The 21,208-nt window shown below is 40.3% G+C and overlaps 1 protein-coding gene across 1 annotated transcript in view; it reads right to left on the bottom strand.

The window, feature by feature from the left end:
- Positions 1–553: 553 nt before the first annotated feature.
- Positions 554–21,208, bottom strand: part of RAMP3 (receptor activity modifying protein 3) — a 47,018-nt gene continuing 26,363 nt past the window's right edge. Inside the window, exon 4 of the mRNA XM_075705019.1 lies at positions 554–809. Within this exon, the coding sequence (XP_075561134.1) occupies positions 554–809 (256 nt within the window). The remainder of the gene's footprint in view (positions 810–21,208) is intronic.

Genomic DNA, 21,208 nt, shown 5'->3' with positions numbered 1-21,208 from the left:
ATAATGATGTTTTTGACTAGCTTCCAGGAAAAACTGCCACTTCCATGTTAAGTTCCTTTGCCAGTAATCTTCTATCCAAGTCACAAGGTTCACAGGTGAAAACCTCAAGTGTCCTGCACAAAAACTCAAGAGATATCTCCCCCGCAGTCAATGTTACACATGCATACATACACCTACATACAGTTTTGCAAAACTTAGTTTACCAACCAGCTTTACCCATGGGACAGTAACTTTACCCCTTTTGCAGCTAAGGGGTCCACTTGCCTGTGGACTCTCCTGTTTCTTGGAGCTGCCTGTGAACTCCGTGTTGATGAGGCCCGCTGGAAGTAGAGAGCTTTGCACCAGCAACACCGATGGCCAAGCTCAGAAGCAGTGACTTTCAGCAGCAGCAGCAGCAGGCAGCTCTTTGTTCATGGGAGTATTGTCTGTCTCAGTATCTCACAGGTTCCATTTCAGCAGATCTGAAATCTTTATGTTGAGTTTCTCTCTTAATCCTCCTTTCTTAGTGCTTTTGGAAGAAGGAAATGGAGAAAAGAAAGCCCAGAGGAACACTTTACACCAGGATATCACTTCTCTTGCTGCACCATACTACCAGTGTTATCATGGCACATGTCAACATGACTGGGATCAAGATCAGAGTTATGAGAATTTCATCTGGTGGATCTTCCCAGTGAACCTTTTCTGAAGTACAGTTTGAAAAGAATTGTTTATGAATTCCAGTGATAAAGCCCTCTGCGAGGGGGTTTGGCCAAAAGCAACTTGCATTGTTCGCTTCACGTTCTGTGCACTGGGTAAAGTTGTCATAATACCTAGGAGAAGAAGAAAATGGAGAGAAGTTTAAAAAGAACACATATGCATATTACACTCAGAGAAAGCTACATACGGTGCCATATATAGAATCTATAAGAGCGGGTCTATCATGTGGATACTTTGCTGAAGGACCTTTAATGGAAGCTGTGGGTACAAAATACTACACAGTGAGCCAGAAGGAGAACTGACTCACATGTACTCATACAACTTAAGAGATTTCATGTGAAATCCTGAGATCCCGGATGAACAGTGGTCAAAACCCCCGTCTTTTCGGTGCTGTTACTGCAGCCAGGACCTCCTAATGTCACTTAAATAGAATTAGAACCCGCTCACTACAGACATCTACAGTATCTTTAAAAAACTTACAGACAAATGTGTTAAGAACAGGACATTTTGAGCAAAATATGGATAATTCATGCCTCATCTATCATTGGACATGATATTGTGGTGAAAATGGTGATGTGACGCTGGGACCAAGCCACAACTTGTGTAACAATTTCAGTTCTGTTGTACCCTCAAGCAGTAAGAAAATAATGGAAACATAAACACAGAGAAAGTTAGCTTTTGACAACCTTTATCTTTTTCCTCACTCCAGCAAATTCCCAACAGGGAAAAAAAAAAAAAAAATCCTAATTACACATGTTGGCAATGCTCATGAAAGATTGGGAACCCCTTGTAACATATTTGATTTCACCACAGTAAGTGATGAAATTTACCTGTCCAGGAATAACTTATATTTATGAGAACTGGCTACCCCTCAGGAAAAAAAAAGGAAACAATAAGCCTAAATGAGTAATCGGATGGGCTTTGTGGTGTTACCATAAGCCAGAGAAATTCAGGAAGCAAATGGAGTTTGGGGACAGAGATCGGAAATTAAGAAGACTAAGAGTGTCTGGTCAGTACATGAATAGGCCAAGAAATAAGGAAGCTGAATTATTGTCTGTTGCATTTTTAAATATTTGTTTCAGTCCTGTGTGACTCAAACTCAGTTCAAAGGGAAATTAAAAATAGGAAGGAGAGAGAGCAAGAAACAACATGACACCTCAAGGGATAGCATCCTGCACTATAATCTGAAGGTCCTACCCTCCCTTTCAGTACTTATAAATATGGTAACTCCTAATGAATGACTTGTTCTGACATTAAGTATCACAGGGGACTAATGCTGACTCAATCCTTTGCTGTGAAGTAGTGGAGGAGAGACATTCAGTGTTTGGGTCAAGACTGAAGTCCACTGCCTATTGCCTGTCTGTCAGGGGAAATATCTGCTTGCCCGCCCGTGCTACAAGCCCTAGGTTGAGAATACAAGCTGCAGAGCACCTACGTTCTCAGGGCTGTGTTCACAGAAGAAGAAAAAGCCTCCTTCTGCAACCTCCTCACAGTTCTCATTCTCAGGGAGTTTGAGCTGATGCCGCTTTATTCATAAGAAAATACACTGGATGATCTGACAAGTCCATACCCAGATGCTCTGTCACACAGATGCATTTATGCACAATGTATGTATATTTTAAGCAAAGCAACTAGAAAGGAAGCTTTTGTGACAACGTCAGCAGCCACAGGGAAACAACAGGAAATAAGCTAAAAATAAAATATAAATATTAGCTGTTTGTTATTTTAATAGTGTCATTCTTCCATGTGACCCGGTAGCATCTATTCTTTATGTCCTTGGACTAAATTAGAAGCTGAAGATGTCTAGCTGAATATGGGAGAGACAGTCCCAGAGGACCTGAAGAATAATACATCTAAAGGCATGCCTACAAGGTTAGACAGGCTACAAGGCAGAGATGGCAGAGCTAGGATCCAGTTGCCCAGCCAGGTCAGTGCTTTGTCTAGCACAGACACCAGGCAGGGCTCCAGAGAGCATCGGGCTCTGCTCCAGCCCTGCTCTGGGCCATGCTCTGGTGAACAAGCTTGTCCCATCAATGGCTGCTTCAGCTCCCCACTGTCACAGCCACCTCAATTTACCCATCTGTTCGTGCAGAATAACAAAACCAACAATAAATTCTGGTGACCTGAGCAGACTTCATAAAAAAGTACCCTAAACTGAAAGATTTAATGATATAAAATGTTTCCTTTTTCTTTTTTTCTTTTTTTTTTTTCCTGGGTGTAAAATCCTATAGATCCTGTTCTTCCAAGAATTCTGTAGATTTTTTTCATAAATGTTAGATGGTGTAAACAAAAACATTTCCCACTGATTTTGCATTTCAAGTACAACACAGCTAGAAAAATTTGGTTAAATGTTACCAAAAGGCCAGATAAAAATAATTAGGCAGTTATATCATATTTGAAAGACCGAATCCCTAAGAACCAAAATAGGAGAAAAATGTTATCTTAATAGTTTGAATTCCCTACAATTTTCCCCTAACACCCTCTTTCTCAAAAAAAAAAAAAAAAAAAAGCTATCTGCACTATAACTGGTTTTTTACACAATTGTGAGAATGTAGATAAGAAAAAATCTCAACTATTTGAGAATTACATGTCTGCCAGTAAAGCTCAATTCACTTAAATATTTATGTAATTTAGTAATTTAGAGTTTATGTACCACAACAGAAAGTTCACATTAAAAACAAAATCCTCTGCATGGTACGGTGTAACAGCTGTCTCAGAAGGGAACACTGAACCCTCATTACTACAGCATGGGTGTTTTGTAGTTGATCAATTGGTTTGCAAGTTGTTGGGCTTTTTTAAGAGGGAGGTAGGGGTTAATAGCTATTTATTTCCAATTTGATTCTCCTATGCTTAATTCTCATATGCCTTATGTAACTCTCTTTATTCAAACGGTAAAGGCTAGAGTAGGAAACCTTTTCATTCTGTACAATAAAATACTTATCACAAAGATGCACTGGCCTCTGACTGGAGGTACTTCAACACAAATGCATAAAAATTACACACTTTGTGAAAGGAAAGGAGAAATTACATTTTCTACTTATTCCCAGAACAAGTAATTGGAGAGCAGTACAGTAGCACAAGCTACTTCACCTCTTGGATTATAAGGAGGTGTGGGAAGGTTATTATTCTCTGTGCTGAGTCACATTTTCATCTCTTTCAGGATAGCTATAAGGACCCTAGTTAGTTAATACTCAGAAAAGGTATATTCACTGGGAGCAAGGCCACAAACTTTGTGATCAGTGGGCTGAAAAATTAATGTATCTGTGAGTCTCAATTCAGTTCAGCAGGCCAGTACTGAAAAACAAAAACTAAGCATAGTCTGAGCACCAAAATTCATTTAAAGATATGCTTTCCACTGATATGCTCAGGAGAATCATTGTAAGTTTTATTGAGGAACGAACTACTTGGTCATACTGCATATTACTGAAAATACTCACTTTCAGAAAACATGAAAAATACTTAATTCCTCTCTGGAGCAATCTCTGAGCTGTAACACATTTGTCTTGAAAGACAATTTTCAATATTCTAGAACAATATTTCATTTTCAGAGCACAAACACTTTTTCTCCTGTACTAGTTTCCACTAAAACACATAATAACAATCGTGCGGTTAGCTTTTGTAAAAACTGTGGAAAAACTTATTTTGTGAGTTATTTTACCTGTGAGAAAATGTATTTATATATATTTACCTATAACCAAGAACCTGGACAACAGGCAGTTGTTATCAGGAATGCTAGTGCACACATTTGCCTTAATGGGACAGTGTTTCATGCAGTGTCCATTCAAATTATTTAAACAAACAGCTGGATTTATTACATCTCACCCATCTCAGGGTACCCAGTTGCCTACCACTCAGGGCACTGCTTAGTCTAAGTGGGGGCTTGAATCTCATCTATAGTTTCCCACACACATCCCCGGGGAGGAATGTGGTAAATTCTTGTTCTTTCTTCCTCAACATCCCTGCACGGAAAAACTGCAGTGATGATTGGTTTACAAACACACACACACACAAAAGATACAATTCCCTCCTCCAAATTTTCATGAGACCAAGAAAACAAATAGATTGTTTCATTAAGAGTTTCAACAAATGAGCACTTTCCAAAGAAAAATTGTTCTTTCAAAAAATCCCAAACAATTCTCAAAAAGCAGAGCCCCATGTATCATGTTGCTGAAGACAAACATTTGAAGGTATTCACTGGCTGCAGCCAGCAGACCCACTGGCAGTTCCAGTAAGACAATTTTGCCATCTCTCCAGCACTCATGGATAGACCACCCCAGAAACACTCTACACACATGCAGTCACGGATGTTTTGCCGTTGCTTAATGAGATGGGTCAGGAATTAAAAACCAAAACAATCATTGCACTTTCACTATCCCATTTTACATAAATCAGCTTCATGATTAGAGATATAGTTATGGAAGGGTACAACAGGGTGCATACATTATCAGTTATTTTTTGTTATTTTGAGTCCACTAAGTATTCAGAAAATATGGGGAAAATTCTCTCTAGCATAAATGAGTTTTGATGTAAATCAGGTAACAGATACTCCAGGGACACTCACTCCTTCTGCTACTCTACAATCCTGGGCAGGAATCTAGAGGCGCTGGTCCAGGATACTACAAGTTATGTGGTGTATTTTAATAAAGATGTTTTAAAACTCTCTTTTTTTTCCCCCAGATGGTTCAACCAAGAAATTTCTTTATACGTAGTCATATATTACATTAAGAGTTCAAAGTGAATGATCATCCTTGTAACCTCCACCCAGTCTGGAAAGAGAAATGGTGAAATAATAATTATAAATATCATATGATAAGAAAGGCTGCTCTTACAGTATTTCCAGATGAAGTGGAGGCAGGATGTACCAAACAACCTCACAAAAAAAAGCCTATTCTTGTGTGATATGCAGCCAGATTTTATAGAATTTAAGGGTGTAACAGTCTGGATGAACTTCAAATAAGGATCCAAACCTTAAGATGATTATCTCCTGAGGTTTCACCATCACATTAAAAGGAAAGCTTTAGTTTTATAATCAGCTATGAGCCTACAAATACAATGGAATATTTCTGAGCTTTTTGCATTCAACATCTCTCCAAACAGATTTGTGGCTGTATCTCACTATTCCTTTAATCACGTATGTTCTGCCAAGAGAATTATTCTCACAGACACGCTTCTACCTCCCTAATCAGATCAGATCTGCTATTGTGCATCTCCAATATAGAATTCAGCCAGAAGAAAATAATATACTACAAAACATAAAGAAAGAAATTAAGGGGGGGAAGGCAGAAAAACCCTTGCTGGTTTAATGACAACATTATAAAGTATAGTTTGCTCTCATGCCACTAAATAATGGGCATTGTGACAGATTTACTCACTTGGGTTGAAAATAATAAATACAGTCTGGTGTCCTTTGAAATAATTACAGATCTCCACCCTTGGCTTCACATCAACAGCTGTCTGGAAAATGAAAAACGATTGAATAAACCTAACTGAAAACCCTAAAATGCACAATTATTACTAAATTGTTGTTAATTTCCTAAAGATATGCAAGAAATTGTAAATATAAAGAACAACTGTAGATGTAAGCAGTAGCTTATATACCTAATACCCATCTCCAATGAGCAACAGAAACTACTAAATTAAGCAAGTGTAGAACAAGGAGGGAAATGTAGCCTGACACCAGGTGCTATGTTATAAAGATGAAAAATGTAGTAGCACTGGAATTTTACCAAGCCAGAAGCTTCTATTAGCAAGTGTGCTTTGCCTTCCACCACTCCTGAGCTGTATTTTAATGATTACTTAGTTGTAAATTCAGCCCATTTTTGTGGAAGAGCTGTTCAGAGGGGAAGTATTCTCTGAAGCCATCACTGCACCATGTCTATAGGAGCCAGTCCCATAACTCCCTTGAATTAGACAAAAGTCAAAAGAGTAAGCAAAGGCAAATCCTAATCCCACAAAAACTTAAGCATATGTATCCAACTTCTTATATGCACCGCACCTCCTAAGTAGCCATCGTCATCAGTGATGGTGTGTGGAAAAAGATGTACTTAATACACTGAAGAGTCTGCACTGGGTCTCAGATGTTGTCAGCCATCTCACGAATTCCCACCTCTCCAGCTGAGAGAAAAACAGAGATACAGGGAATCACTGTGGAGGGCACAGGAAAATGCAGGATGCAAGAGCAGCACACGGAATTGGCATCCTGCAATCCAAACGCTGAAAGGTTCTGTGAATGTCCAGCTTGCAAAGATTCATTCATGTATTGTATCTTCCAGATCAGAGGAGTTTTTGCTCCTTAGAGATGATTACAACACTGCAGTGTCACTCTGCTCTATGCAATAATCTGGCTCAAGAGCTGTGGCTTTAATATAGTTTGCCTAAACCGTTATTTACTATGCTATTGCATGAACAAGGAATTATGACAGAATACATTACTTAATCATGAACTCATCAGGGATAAAGACTAAAATGAAGAAGGCTGAACTTCTCCAAAGAAATCCTTCCTGAGCTAGCTTTCAGAGTAGCAATGAAGAAATACATGCTGTTTTAGTGGTGAACATGAATTCTCCTGGAAGCTGCCAAGTTGAGGCAAATCCCTTCACCAGTTTGACACAACAGGTATTAAGCTGCTATGTTAATTGACACACACATCAGACACTTTGCATTTCTGGCTCAAAATTGTATGTTTCTTTATTGTAAAAATAGGGTCATCTGTGACTCACTGCTTTTAAATCATCACTGCTCCGTCTCTAAAGTTGTCTTGAATTACAACTTTGATGATAGAGCAGCTGATAGAGACCACAGTTACAACCGCAGCTCATTTCTGCATAAGCTCCTGAGACATAGCAAAGTTGCTTGTTAACAAGTTCCTTGGTAAACAGATGTCCCCAGGTTTGCAGCAGCAACCCCACTATCTCAATTCAAAATAAGCTTAACATGTAACAGTGCAAACAGGACTGAGGATTCAGTACTATTTTAGGAAGTCTGATGCCTGCTCTCTGCCCTGGTCCAACACCAGCAGCTATTGTAGTAACACTGACATTTGATGGAAAACAGAGAGAATGGCAAGGGGGAAAGAAGGGCCATTTCTTATTCACAGAAAGCTAAAAGAAAGCAGAGTAATTTTTAAAACAGATTTTAGTGCTGTGAGCAAAAAAAAGACACTTCCAATTCCCAAACCTTGAGAAGAAAGCTTAACCACAAAATGGTATTTGGAAAGAGAATGAGACTGTATATGGAGGAGAAAGAGGATTAGTTAAAAATGTACCTTTTTACTATATTGTACCTTTCATTTTAGAAAACCATGATATTACACCTAATGAAGATAACAGTAATTCCGATGTATTTTCGCACTTTTCCTCTTTCTTCTGTCTTGTGTGAAGGGTTGTTTGGGACATATTTGTTTAATATTTTGTGCTTAATTTTATTTTATGAGCAGAGCTTAAGTGTGTAGTGTGGGTCTGGAGGGACATGAGGCCTTATGAGATCCACAGCAATTGTTTACAGACAGATTTTTAAAACTAATGAAATCCCTAAGGACAGTCACTAAAAGCCCTTGAAATCATCAGTGTTATTTGTAATTTCAGCTACAATCATTCCAAAAGTATTTGGGAATTCAGGTCATATAACCAAAAAGCAAGGGCAGTTTAACTTCGCACAGATGACAAAGTTTCTACACTCTGCTGTATTCCTCCTCCTCCAGCACCACAATATGCACTCTTCACGAATCGGTTTCTGAACCACCATGCTGTACCACATGACGCTGGAGCATCACAAGGAACTGTGGCTGTTTTTCATGCAGGTGCTCATGAAGAAGAGGTGCTGCCAACCCAATCTGCATGTGCTCATCAGTTAGACATCTCTGTTCCTTATTTGTCCCTCTGTAAAATGAGGCTAAAGTAGCATCGTCCAACCTCACAAAAATACTGTGTAATAAAAGACAATATGGTCTCTGATGACTACCTTAATAGGGACCATATGTATCATATACAAACAGTTGACACCCAGTTTAGATGTCCAAAAATTTCCCAAGTATATAACAACAATCCCTTTATTATTTGATTGATTGCCTTGTAAATGTTTAAATGAAGCCCACAGTAGCTGTATCTGTTTCTCGTTCTCAATCCTGTTTGCTGTTCTGCTCAAACTGTAGGTAGCAGGTTAAAAAAAGCAAAGAAAGCCTTCCCTTTACAGTTTCCACTATAAAAGAGCCAGACAAATGTGGCATATTTTCCATATCACTTCACAATATCTGTACTCAAAAACTCACACATGTAAGTATCCCTGCAGTGACAGTGAGAGACCAGATACCACTGAAAAAATGAATAAACAAATAAAACCAGCATGGATAACTGTATAGTTTTGGTTTCAAAGTCAGAGAGCAGTTACGAAATGCTAGCTAAAATAAAATAACTAATTTCTAAATAAAGGATGGTAACACAAAAAAAGCATGCAAGACTGCTATTTCAGACACTGACTTCTATATGCAAACATTTTAGTGGTTTTTATTTTTTACTAATGGATACAGGCAAAAAAAAAATATTGCTAATAACGCCTGTGTGTCATCTAGTACTTTTCATTCATTAATTTGCAAAGGAAGCAAACATCCTCATTATTTTTTAGATGAGAAAGCGCAACCATAATACAGAATCACAATTTGCCTGCAGCAGAGCAGTTCATGGCAGAACTGGGAACAGAGAATGACTCTTCTGGGCTCAGGACCAGGCTCTAGATGTAACCCACACTGCTTACGGGGACTCTGATACTTAGCCTGCAACTGGGGTACTGGAAACCACCCTCTCCTTGTGAAATCTCCACTGTTTGAGCTACAGACACACACACACAGAGCATGACTACATATGACTGAATTCCTTAGGAAACCAGGCCAGAAAGTGGTCTGTTTTTTCAGAGAAAGTGTAACTCCAGAAAAGCTCAGGCTTTGGGGTTTACTTGGACAACAGAGCACCAGCTCTGCCAGAACCTGACACAGGGGAATGGAAGGATGCCCTGAACTTCCTTCTGCTCTTTCCTCTGCACCTGGCTGACAGACACAAGGAAAATGCTGTCCACACTGAACTCAGGGACAGAAAACAAAGCACAGACTTACACCTGAGCAATTATATCAGAATAAAACCAAAATTGCAACAGCCTGAAGGAGATCCATGAGTGACTGAGACCTGAGCTGCTCATTTGCCAATAAGGAATATATGAACTACCATCTTTAATTCAAAGTATAAAAGACACCCTCTACCTCAGTCCTGAGCACATGCAAGAGGCTTTGCTCCCAGAGAGTTCATGCAAGCTTTGATATGAATTCCACTTTCATTTATGTTACTGAAGACTGCAACACCATTCCCAGGTTAAGGGGAACTCGGGTACTAACTAATTCTGCAGTTAGCCACCTCCTCTCTCCCTTTGTTTCCACAAAAAGCAAACCTCAGAACACAGGCAAGATGAGACCCCCGACATGCTTCAACAGAGCCCTAATAACGGGCTATCAGAAGAGAAAGCTTCTGGAGCATTGCACAGCAAGTGAACCACAGCACAATACCAGAAATCAGACACAAAATGGAGGCGGGACTCATTACATCTTGCTTTCATCTCGCTTCATTCCCCTGCAAATGCATCAAGTTTGTATTTTTCACCCAAAGATCAAACCCCTGTCTACATTCAACAAATGGCTTGCCAATTGTAAGTCCTGCATAGATCCTGCAAAGCTCACTCAAAGAAATTTATGTTACATGGACACGCATATTCTGACAACTTGAAATCATACTTTTGAGACATGCTGCAAATAAGTCCACAAAGGTGAGGAGGTAATAAATAAATAAATAAATAAATCACAATACTTCTGTGACTACTTTAAACTTGATTCTCACACCTACTGTTTCTCCCTTCCACAGTTTCTTATTAGAACGATGACCTTGTCAAAGAACTCTGATGTCTGCAAAAATGCACATTTCATAGCAGAAAAGAATAACTCAGGAAATAAGTAATTGCATTTAACAATAGACCAGACATGTGAGTTCAGCTCAGCCACACAAAAAGAAATCTCAGTGTTCCTTATATACATGGAACTGGGAATGTTCTTAAGAGAGCAATATCATTTATGTGCCCTAAAGAAGTTGATCTTTCAGAATAAACCCAGGGCACTGATTCCAGTCTTAAATACAGAAAAATGCGTGGACACCTCTTTACTCCCTAGCGAGATGTAAAGTTTTGCTCCTGGCAATACTTAGGCACCAGGCTTGCTGTCACCTATGGAATCTCATCACCATCAACTCATCTGTGACCACTCATCACCTCTCCAGGTACTGCAAAAAGGGAACATCATCCTTGACAGATGAAAAGCAGCTTTTGTACTTGCTCATGGGTAGCTAGGTTCTTCTGTACTTTCAAAACATGTCAGACTTCTCACAAGATCTGTTTTGCAAGCCTGTTTGTCCTAAGATTATATGAAATACTGCTATGGTGAGTGTTACCAGCTGATACTGTCTTCTACTCTCTCCAAGTGCTATTGGCTTTTTTTTTCCCCCACAATATAGAAGCAAGCTTTGCTTTAGGAAAGACATATTGTGCTGCTAGCTTTAAAGTAAGCAAAATGATGCACTGGAGCAGCTTAAAAGACAGAAACCTGCATGAGCAGCAGCAGAGCTTGCAGTTTGTCTGGGGCTCTGGTTAGAGTCAACTCTCTTGAATAGCTAAGTCTCAACAGCAAAACAAATGCATACAAAACCACAAAGACACCTTCCCTAACACTGTGGTCCCCAGCAAACCTCCTGCTGATTTGAGAAAAAAAAAAAAAGTGCTCCTTTCCATCAAACTCTGCAGCAATGAGCTAGCCCCTAACCTTTTAAGAATTAATCCTACTATTAAACAAAACATATTAATCCTACTATTATTAATCTATTTCAAAATGTAGATGAAAATCTGGATGAGCATGGACATTAACTGCTTTACTGGCAAACCAATGTGGGAGTGGTCACTGCTAAGCTGCAGCAATGTTCTGCTAAACTTAGGTCTAATGAAATGTAGTGTTCCCGTAGGAACAGAGTTCCTCCTCCAGCCAAATCACTGAACCCACGGAAAAATCCTAACCCTCAAATTCAGCAACAGGAAAAACAAAATTACTGCTAAACCACAGACCTAGAATGAAATTCCTCAACAGTAATGTTTTATTGCTATTTAAATCATCATTTCCAGACCCAGATAAAGGAGGTGGTGTTCTAGCAGGAACAGCAGTAAAAAAGCCTTCCTGTAAACAGCTACCTAATGTTGCTAAAAAACTCCTACCTTCAATACCATAACGTGGCAAGGGACTGAACTGTATTAATCTGGCCAAGCAGTAAGATAATCATTTCTCACTAATTATTCCCTGGAAAGAACTTAGGTAACTCTAACACAGCAACTTTCCCTGTAATTATAATTATACAACATTAGTCCATCACCTTAGTTCCTATGGTAAATGAATCACAAATAAAAAGATGCTTTTTCAATCTGTAGATCAGTAAGCCACTAAACCAGCACAGTGCAATACAATTATACCATGGTAACTTTCAATTAGTGAGCCTGAATATTAGAAACAGTTTAGCCTTGCCTACGTGCCCCTCAAAACAAGCTCGTGTATCTCTATTTTTGCAGACAGCTTTGCTCAGCTCCATTCTCCTGTGGAGGGGACTGGTATCATTCCCAATCTACCTGGTTTTAAAGGAAGGCAGTTGAGCTGACATCACACTGCAGCTGGTGCTGGAGCTTTTGCATGGACATGTCCACTGCAAGACTCCTCTTCTTCTGAAACTCAAAGGACAAGTCCCTACTCAACTCCGAAATCAGTAATTCATATGAATGAGACGAAAACTTGTTCACTCCCATTTGAAGAATGGGGATCTCATTTACAGAACTGTAGCCAATAGTGAACATCACAACTTATTAGTAAACATATTTTTATGCTTCTGCAAAGTGAGTTGTGTTTTCAGCACTACTTGGAAATGAAGAATAGCAAGACCCACATCATCTAGACAAATGGTAAGTGCCCTTGTTGATCAAGTCCTATCCCATTTATATTCAAAGCAATATCACTGGAAGTCTAAGGAATGCCATAGCAACATTTGTACAAGATTACTGAGCTTCGTTGTTCCAAGATTTCTATAGCCCCTCCAGCTTCTTTCAAGAAAAACAAAGCTGAATGTAAATGTATCTCACAATCAAGAGAAAGGGGGCTTGACACATTCTTCAACATCTTCACGTAAGCAGAGTCAGTGATAACAAAATCAAAGGACCCTGAACAACATCCATGAAGGTTAAATTTTGAGTTCTTATTGTTACAAAATACTGGTTTTCCTTCCTGGAGTATTCTGACTGCACAAAGCACTATCTGTGTGTAGAAAACCTCGGTTGTGTCGAGTTTACAAATTGTCTGGTGACACTGCACCCTCAAATGCCACCACCCCGATCACAAATGAACTCTTAGATTTGTCACTTATTTCCTGCTCAGCATTGCTCTTTACCTCCCAGCTGAAATGCCATAACAGGTGGCTGTGGACTTTCTATGCATAAACAGGTATTTGCTTGCAAACAGTCAGTAGAGAAAAAAAGTACAACTTGACAGCATGCTGAAGTGGAGAAATTGTACAAAAGCACAAGATAGCTCAGCAGCTCAGAGAATTTAATTGCATTTAACATCCTAAGTGAGGACAGTTATCTTGATACAAGGGCATTATACTGAATAATTCAACACCGTTCAGCAGTAATTCTTCTTTAAGAAAAACAAACAAACAAAAACCACACTTCCCCCAAAAGTCAGCCTAGTTAATTCATTAGAGTATTACTTTGAAGCAAAATGGGTCTGAATGCTAAATTTTGTAAAAGCACTAAGTACTTCCAAACCTGTGTGACATAACGTGGTTTTTGAGGAAAAGAAATACTTCATAAGGACAGTTCTCTCAAAAAAATAATGTTCTAGCTGTATTTTGCTGTCTCTAGAATGGGAAAATTTTATCAGTAGAAAATATGTTCAGTGCACGCAAGCAATAAATTTACAGTTTAGCAGCAAGCACATTACATAGTATTGTTATTTCATTTGAGGTATCACATGCTGCAATTTTGTTAGACACATCTCTAATGCAGGGGAACAGCCAATACATAGAACAAGTTACAGGGAACAGAATTGCTACAGAAGCCTATTCTCTCACTTAACATTTAACAGTCTCCAACCACTGAATACTTTTCATGGGGAGCAGGTAACACATTTCTGCTTGGCAAGACCTAAAAGAAAAGCTCTTCTGCCAGCAAACCAAACCTCCTTCAGAGAGCTGAAGGGACTGCTGCCAGAAAACAGCTTTTTTGTTCACATGATCTACATGACCTGCTTCTACTTTGTGTGGGGATAAAAGACTGCTTCCAGTGATATTAATGTCCCCCTAAAAATTAAAAAGACAAAATAGGTCCATGTCAGATGTCATCAGTTTTCCTGTCTTAAATCGGGGAGGGGCAGGGTACATTTTCTTTAGTCTTCCTTTTCTCACCAACATACCTGTAGCCCTTGTTATTCTTCATAACCCTTGCCAAATTCAACTCCAGCTATGCCTTAGCTTTCCTGATTACATCTCTACACATCTGGGCAGCATCCTTATATTCTTCCAGAATACACCTCCCTGGTTCCACTGCCTGTGCATTTCCTTCTTACACTTCTGTTTGACCAGGAGGTCCTTACTTAGCCATGCTGGTCTCCTGCCTTCCTTGCCTGATTTCTTACACATAGGAATCAAGAGCTCTTGCGCTCTAAAAAAAATGTTCTTAAAGAGCTGCCAGCTCTGTTCTCCTTTATCCCCGAGGGCAGTTTCCCAGGCGGTGCCATCCACTAATCCCTTAAACTGAAAGTTTGCTCTCCTAAAATTCAGAGTCCTGACTCTACACTTCATCTGGCCCATATCCCTTAAGATTGTGAATTCCACCAACGCATGATCACTGCAGACCAGGCTGCCACCAATCTTGACCTCTAACACGAACGTTTCCCAGTCTGCTTCCAAAGGCCTTGTGAGCAGTGGTACAATCAGAGCAGCTACAGAGAGCACAGCAGGGGCAACAGTCTTTGTTAAGCAAAAAAAAGAGGGTTGCAATTCTCTCTTCAGAGAAAACAGAGTAAATCAAGAGTTCCTTTAGAAAGGCACTCAAGCTACTGCCTGTTTCAGAAGCCTTTTAAGTATTCACATCTCCTCAAAGGCTGAGAAGTTGCATCCACTTTAGGTTCTTTTTCTTCTAAAGTTGAATACATCCTCAGTGCTGTATTTCAGACCCTCGCATGCACACCTGCAATGCTGACATGCAAATAATGTAAAAATAAACATCAGAATCTTTACGGAACCACAGGTTTTGCTTCCAAAGAGATGTTTTAATATGGCTGTTTATCTTCCCCCTTCTAGTTTGCTTTCCAAGACACATGAAATCCTGAGTGGCTACATCAGTGTGTCTAGTCCCTTAATCCTGAGCTTTAACATCTGCACTTTGGACAGAATTCCGTCAAGAATTAAGGCCTGTGTTTCCAGCGCTCATCAAACATCTTGTCCACCACTCCTTAGTGTCTCATGTTCCTGTTGTCTGGTTCAAGCTCAGCAACACTTTCTATGTAACACAGCAACTTCTAAAGCTGTGTTGGGGCCTGGCCCATGTCTATTGAGCCACTGTCCAGTGCCCTCAAAGGGGCAAGAAGGTCTCCTGCTCTGAGGTCACACAGACAGGTACTGAGACTAAACGAGAGACCTAACCCTCAACTATAATAGTTGTCCTGTAGTCACGAAGAAACAGTGGAAGTAGTGGTTAACTCAGTAAGAAAAGAAGCAGCTCCTCCTGAGAGGGGGAGAGAGGCAGAATCAGAAGAGGCAGCCTATCCTGCAGCAGGACAGAAGAAAGAGATATAAATCATAAAAGAGGAAAAAACTATCCAGTCCCTATTCATGACCAAGCTCCAAGACAGGCAAAAAGATTACCACCCATCAGCCAGATGAGCGAATTTCTACCTGGTTACTCCAATGCTGGGAATGTAAGAGCAAACTATTTATAGCTCGGTGGGCCCATATAACATCAGGACATCCAGGGAGAGATGCAATGTATGTTTGGGCTCGAGATGGAGGGGTGGACCTAACCACTGAAGCCATTGCACAGGTTATTCATGAATGTGAAACATGCACCATAATCAAGTGAGCCACACAAGTAAAGCCTCTGTGGTGTAAAGGACGGTGGCTGCCATATCAGTAAGGGAGGCCTCACAGACTGATTATATCACACTGCCACAAACCCACCAAGGCAAACATCATCTGCTTACCATGGTAGAATTAACAACTGGATGGTTGGAAACATACCTTGTAACACAAACCACTGCCCAAAACCCCATCCTGAGCCTTGAAAGCAAGTTCTGTAGCAACACGGCACCCCAGCAACAATTGAGTCAGACAATGGGACTCATTTCCAAAACAACTTCATTAGCACCTGGGCCAAGGAACATGGTGCTGACTGGGTGTACCACATTCCCTATCACACACCAGCCACCAGAAGGACTGAAAGATGCAATGGACTGTTAAAGGCCATACTGAAAGGGTTGGGCGGTGGGACATATAAGCAGTGGGATGCAAATTTAGCAGAAGCCACTTGGCTAGTTAATACCAGAGGATCAGGTAACTGACCTGGCCGTGAACAGACAAAACTGCCTGCGTATTGTAGAAGGAGATAAGGCCCCTCTAATGCATGTGGGGAACTGGCTGGGAAAGACTGCACGATTTGCTTCTCCCTTGGGAAAAGGCAAACCTGTTCATGGGATTGCTTTTGCTCAAGGATCCAGTACACCTGGCAGGTAATGCAGGAGGATGGAGAAATCCAGTGTGTACCTGAAGAAGATTTAACCCTGGGGGAAAATAACCCACAATTTGAGTTGTCTGTTTTAGGAAGTACCACAGCAGGAATCACCTAATGCAACAGAGAAAGAGCCTTGCAAAAGCTGAACAAGTGCAGCAGTGACCTAACCTGAGCTGATTTTGGTGTCTAGTAACTCAACACAACATGCCTCTTCTGTTCAGAGTGACCACCACAACAGAGAGGACCCAAGTCATGGACTTGGTGGACATGTTATGGACATGTTATGGACATATTATGGACATTTCACAGGGATGACCCATACACTAAGGGAAGATATCTGTGTATAAATCAAAGGATGGGAAGGGGGCTAGTGGTTAATGAGGATGTATTGGATAGTGTAGTTCCCAAGCAGGATGTAAATGGTCTGGAATAAGGGGTGAAGATTGTACTGGGCCTGGGTAGGATAGAGTTCATTTTCTTCATAGCAGCTCATGTGGTGCTGTGTTTTAGAATTTTGACCAAAACAGTACTGATAACACCCTAAAACTCTAGCTTTTGCTGAACAGTGTTTGCACAGCATCAAGGCCTTCTGTTTCTCACTCTGCCCATCCCAGTAAATAGATTGGTGGGTGTGCAATAGGCTGGGAGGGGACACAACCAGGCAGATGACCCGAACTAACCAAAGAGATATTCCATACCTTATAACATCATGCTCAGCAATAAAAGGGAAAAGAGGGGGTTTAGGGAGGTTAGCCATCTTTTTGCTTGGGAACTGGCTGCGCATTGGTCTACCCATGGGAAGTGGTGAGTGATTGCCTTTGCATCACTTGTTTTGTTTTCTTCTCTCTCTTTCTACTTATCCTTCACTTTTTGAACAATGTAATTTTTTTTTTTTTTTACATTGACACCAAGTTTTCTCACTTTTATTCTTCCTTTCCTCCTTCCCTGCCCCACTGGGGTGGAGGGGGGAGAGAAGTGAGCGAGCAAGCTTCCCAGCAGGGTTAACCCATGATCTTTAATATAAATTCTCCCCTCTGGTTCAAAGTAGTATCTGAATTCAGAGCATTTTCTTTAGAAAATTGTTTTTAAGTTTCCAAAACCATATATCCACAAGACAGCTCATATTTAAAGTACAAGAACCAGAAAATGGAGGAAAGGCAACAAAAAAGAGGTATGGTTCTGAAATTAACAGGGTTAATGTGTTACAGTTCCTGCCAGCTGCACAATTAAAGTATCACCTAGGTAAGAATACAACTGGTCAGGCAACATACTAGGGAACACCCTGGCCTTACAGATGTGTACTTTCTACCAGACCACACACATACCTATCAAGTGACATCAGCTGACTACAAGTAGCACAAATCTTTATATACCTACCCCTTACAGTCAAACAAATCACGCTTGTGTTTCTGTAAGTGAAATGTAAACTTTGAAACTTCTTATTTATGAATCAAGTTTCAAACTTTTTGTTGAGTTGGTAAACTAGTGAAAGCCTTTCATCTTCTTGGGTTTCTCATGATAGGAGACAGCATGTTTCTGAGGCAAGCATTGAAACACACCACATGTTTTTGTGTTGTTATATTAACCAGTATTTAAAATTTTACATCTAAAATTTTAATCCTTGTACTAGAACATGTGAAGGGAAGCAGGAAGTACTCCAAAATTCAGTCCCAAATGATCAGACCATCTTTTGATTTCTAGTAAATACATTCCAGTGCTAAAAATCACAGATGCACAATCTCTGCTGCCTCATCTGCTTTTTCTCTATTACAATCAGCTATTTCTCTCACTAATTGAGATTATTTCACCATGTCAAGGCAAAGGCAAAACCAGACTAAGATCTGGTATATTTTCTTTCCTATCAGCTTTGCCTCTCCCTTCAGTCTCCTTAAGAAAACCATTAGTATTTTCTAGTGCATATGCTCCTTCAAAGGCCAAGCTTGAAGGAGATGAGAGCCCCAAGGAGCTAATAATGCCATCTGAAGGTGCATTCCCACTATTTCTTGTCAGGTTAGCTTTCAAAGCAAACTTCTGCATGTTTAGAAACTAGGCTGCCTTTATAGTCAGTGAAGACACTGGAATAATTATAGGGCATGATGTATATGATCTCTTTTAAGACAGCGTCCTTAAGTTTCCCCTGACTAGGAAGGGAGTCCAGGACAACTAGTACACTGGATGAATCCCACACCTGTTCTGCGTATCAAAAAAAATCATCACCAAAAAAGCAAGCTAGTCAAGAATTACACTCAAATATGAATCATAGAGTCATAGAATGCTTTGGGTTGGAAGGGACCTTTAGAGGTCATCTAGCCTAACCACCCTGCCATGAGCAGGGACAGCTTTCACTAGATCAGGTTGCTCAGAGCCCCGTCCAACCTGACCTTGAATGTTGCCAGGGATGGGGCCTCCACTACCTCTCTGGGCAACCTGTTCCAGTGCATGACCACCCTCATTGTAAAAAATTTCTTTCTTATATCCAGTCTAAATCTATCTTCCTTTAGTTTAAATCCATTATTCCTTGTCCTGTCACAACAGGCCTTGCTAAAATGATTGCACCCATCCTTCCTATAGGCCCCCTTTAAGAACTGAAACTGTCAGTGATGGAGAAACACGCAACCAATATGCTATCCTTGTATATACCTAACCTCAACTCCTTCCCAAAAAGTATTACCACCAGAGTCACCACTGGTTTGCACAATCTTCCCTCCAGTCAGCCCAAGGGCAAATGCACTTGGTGCATGCAGGTATTCAGGTTAGTGACTAGCATCAGTCATCTGTTGAGGCAATTCCACTTTCTCCCAAACACATCAGTCACTTTGTTCATTCATCTTGTAAAGTTTGCAATGAATAATGGCTTATTTGACACCACTTTTCTCAAAATATTCCAACTCCATGCTAAAACCATTATTCCACCACTGCTTCCAAAATGAAATGCTCACCCAGCCTCAGTCCCATCCTCTAACACCTGGGGAGGAGCCAGAGTCAGGAGGGAAGAGTCAGTCCCCAGCCCAGAGCTGCTCTGAGCTAGTTATTCGCAGCACACTCTGCATAATCTCAGCAGCTCAAGGCTTTTCTTTCCATCTAGATGAACCAAGCTGACATGCAAGCAGAGAAAATGTGACTATAATCCAGATCCGTACTACACAGCTGGGCCTCCAGACAGCTATTCAAAACAGGCACCTGTCAACATAGTCATTTTTCTGACCAGCAGAAAAAAACTCACGAGGAAAGAAATAATGCAAGAGCCCTCCTCATCCATTCCAGCTTACATCTACAAACAACTGCTTTGGATTTCTTTTTTAAAAGGATATTAAAGTGTCATCTGCTGAGTGGAAGCAGTTATTAGATTCCACTTAGTCTAAAGTAGCACAAGCCTTTTATGACACCACAGCATCATTTCTTAAAGTAGAAACATGGGAGAAAAATATCTGATGATATCCAGCTGTGAAACAGAAATCACAGGTCAACGAGGCTTATGCTCTGAGAAATACCCACTGCATCATGTGCTCAGAGTGAAAAATAAATAAAATCAAATCCCAATTAATCTGCTTCTAAGTTGAACTTTCCATCATAATTTCCATACCCCTCCTTACTTAATTTTTATGAGCACACCGAGAATGTAGATTCTTTTCTGATTATTTATGGAAAATGGGTTTTATATAAACCGATAAAATTCCTGTAATTACAAAATTCATTTGCTTTGGGAGGAGAGTGGCAGTTGTTTTCCGTTCCAAGCAGAACACAAAATAATGGGAGTCAAAAATCAGGCAACTAATTACAGATCTTAAACTTCAGATCACGTCAACTACTAGTTAATGAACAAGCAATTTTTGCAGTTTTGAATAATAAACATATTCTTTAAAATTGCAGTCTGTCCATGGACAGTTCACAAATGAGACCAAAACTGATGAAAAATTAACCACAAAATCAGAGGAACAACAACATTAGAAAAGAATTTAAGCTATAGCATAAAGATCTGATAGGGGAAGCGCCATGTATAGAAAAGTCCCACTTAACTACCATTCAAGTACATGATTATGTTTTAACATGACTTTGACACTACAGCCTGTACACCACTGAATGTGGATTTTTTCCTTTCTTACATCTTCCCATTCTACTTGTGGAGGTAAAGACACATGCCCTCTCCTTAAGTAACTTCTTGTTATGCTTTGTGGCTTCCCGAGTCTGTTCTGACATCTCATACAGACAACAGAAGCAAATGGTGGACCTGAAGGGCCCTACTCCTCCACAACTGTTCATGGAAGACTTGAGTGTTGCAACACTCCCTGGAGCTGCTTAAGGACACATCAGCAGCCTCAGATGCAAAAAATACCAGGGCAGGAGATTTTGGATGACATTCAGCAAGACGAGCTGCAGATCAGAAGCAGGGGGACCCAGCATCTTGAGGATGTCACCTGAGAGAGGCATCTGGTTCTCAGCTTCTGGCTCTGCTGAGTTTACGCAACTACTTCTTGGGTCCTGTTAAGCTCTACCTTAATTTGAGAAAGAACAGTGTAATATGGCTGTGGAGTAATTGCTGGAGGTGACTTAGACATTAGACTTAGATTTACAATTTTAGGAAAAACACAGCATTGAAGAAGCTTTCCGGGTGGAATGCAGCTGGATGCAAGGAATCTATCCCACAGGAAGTTCCCTAAGCCTGCAACCT

This window comes from Pelecanus crispus, chromosome 2 (assembly GCF_030463565.1).
Source record: "Pelecanus crispus isolate bPelCri1 chromosome 2, bPelCri1.pri, whole genome shotgun sequence".
Lineage (NCBI taxonomy): Eukaryota > Metazoa > Chordata > Aves > Pelecaniformes > Pelecanidae > Pelecanus > Pelecanus crispus.
This window is presented reverse-complemented; position numbering and strand designations above follow the sequence as displayed.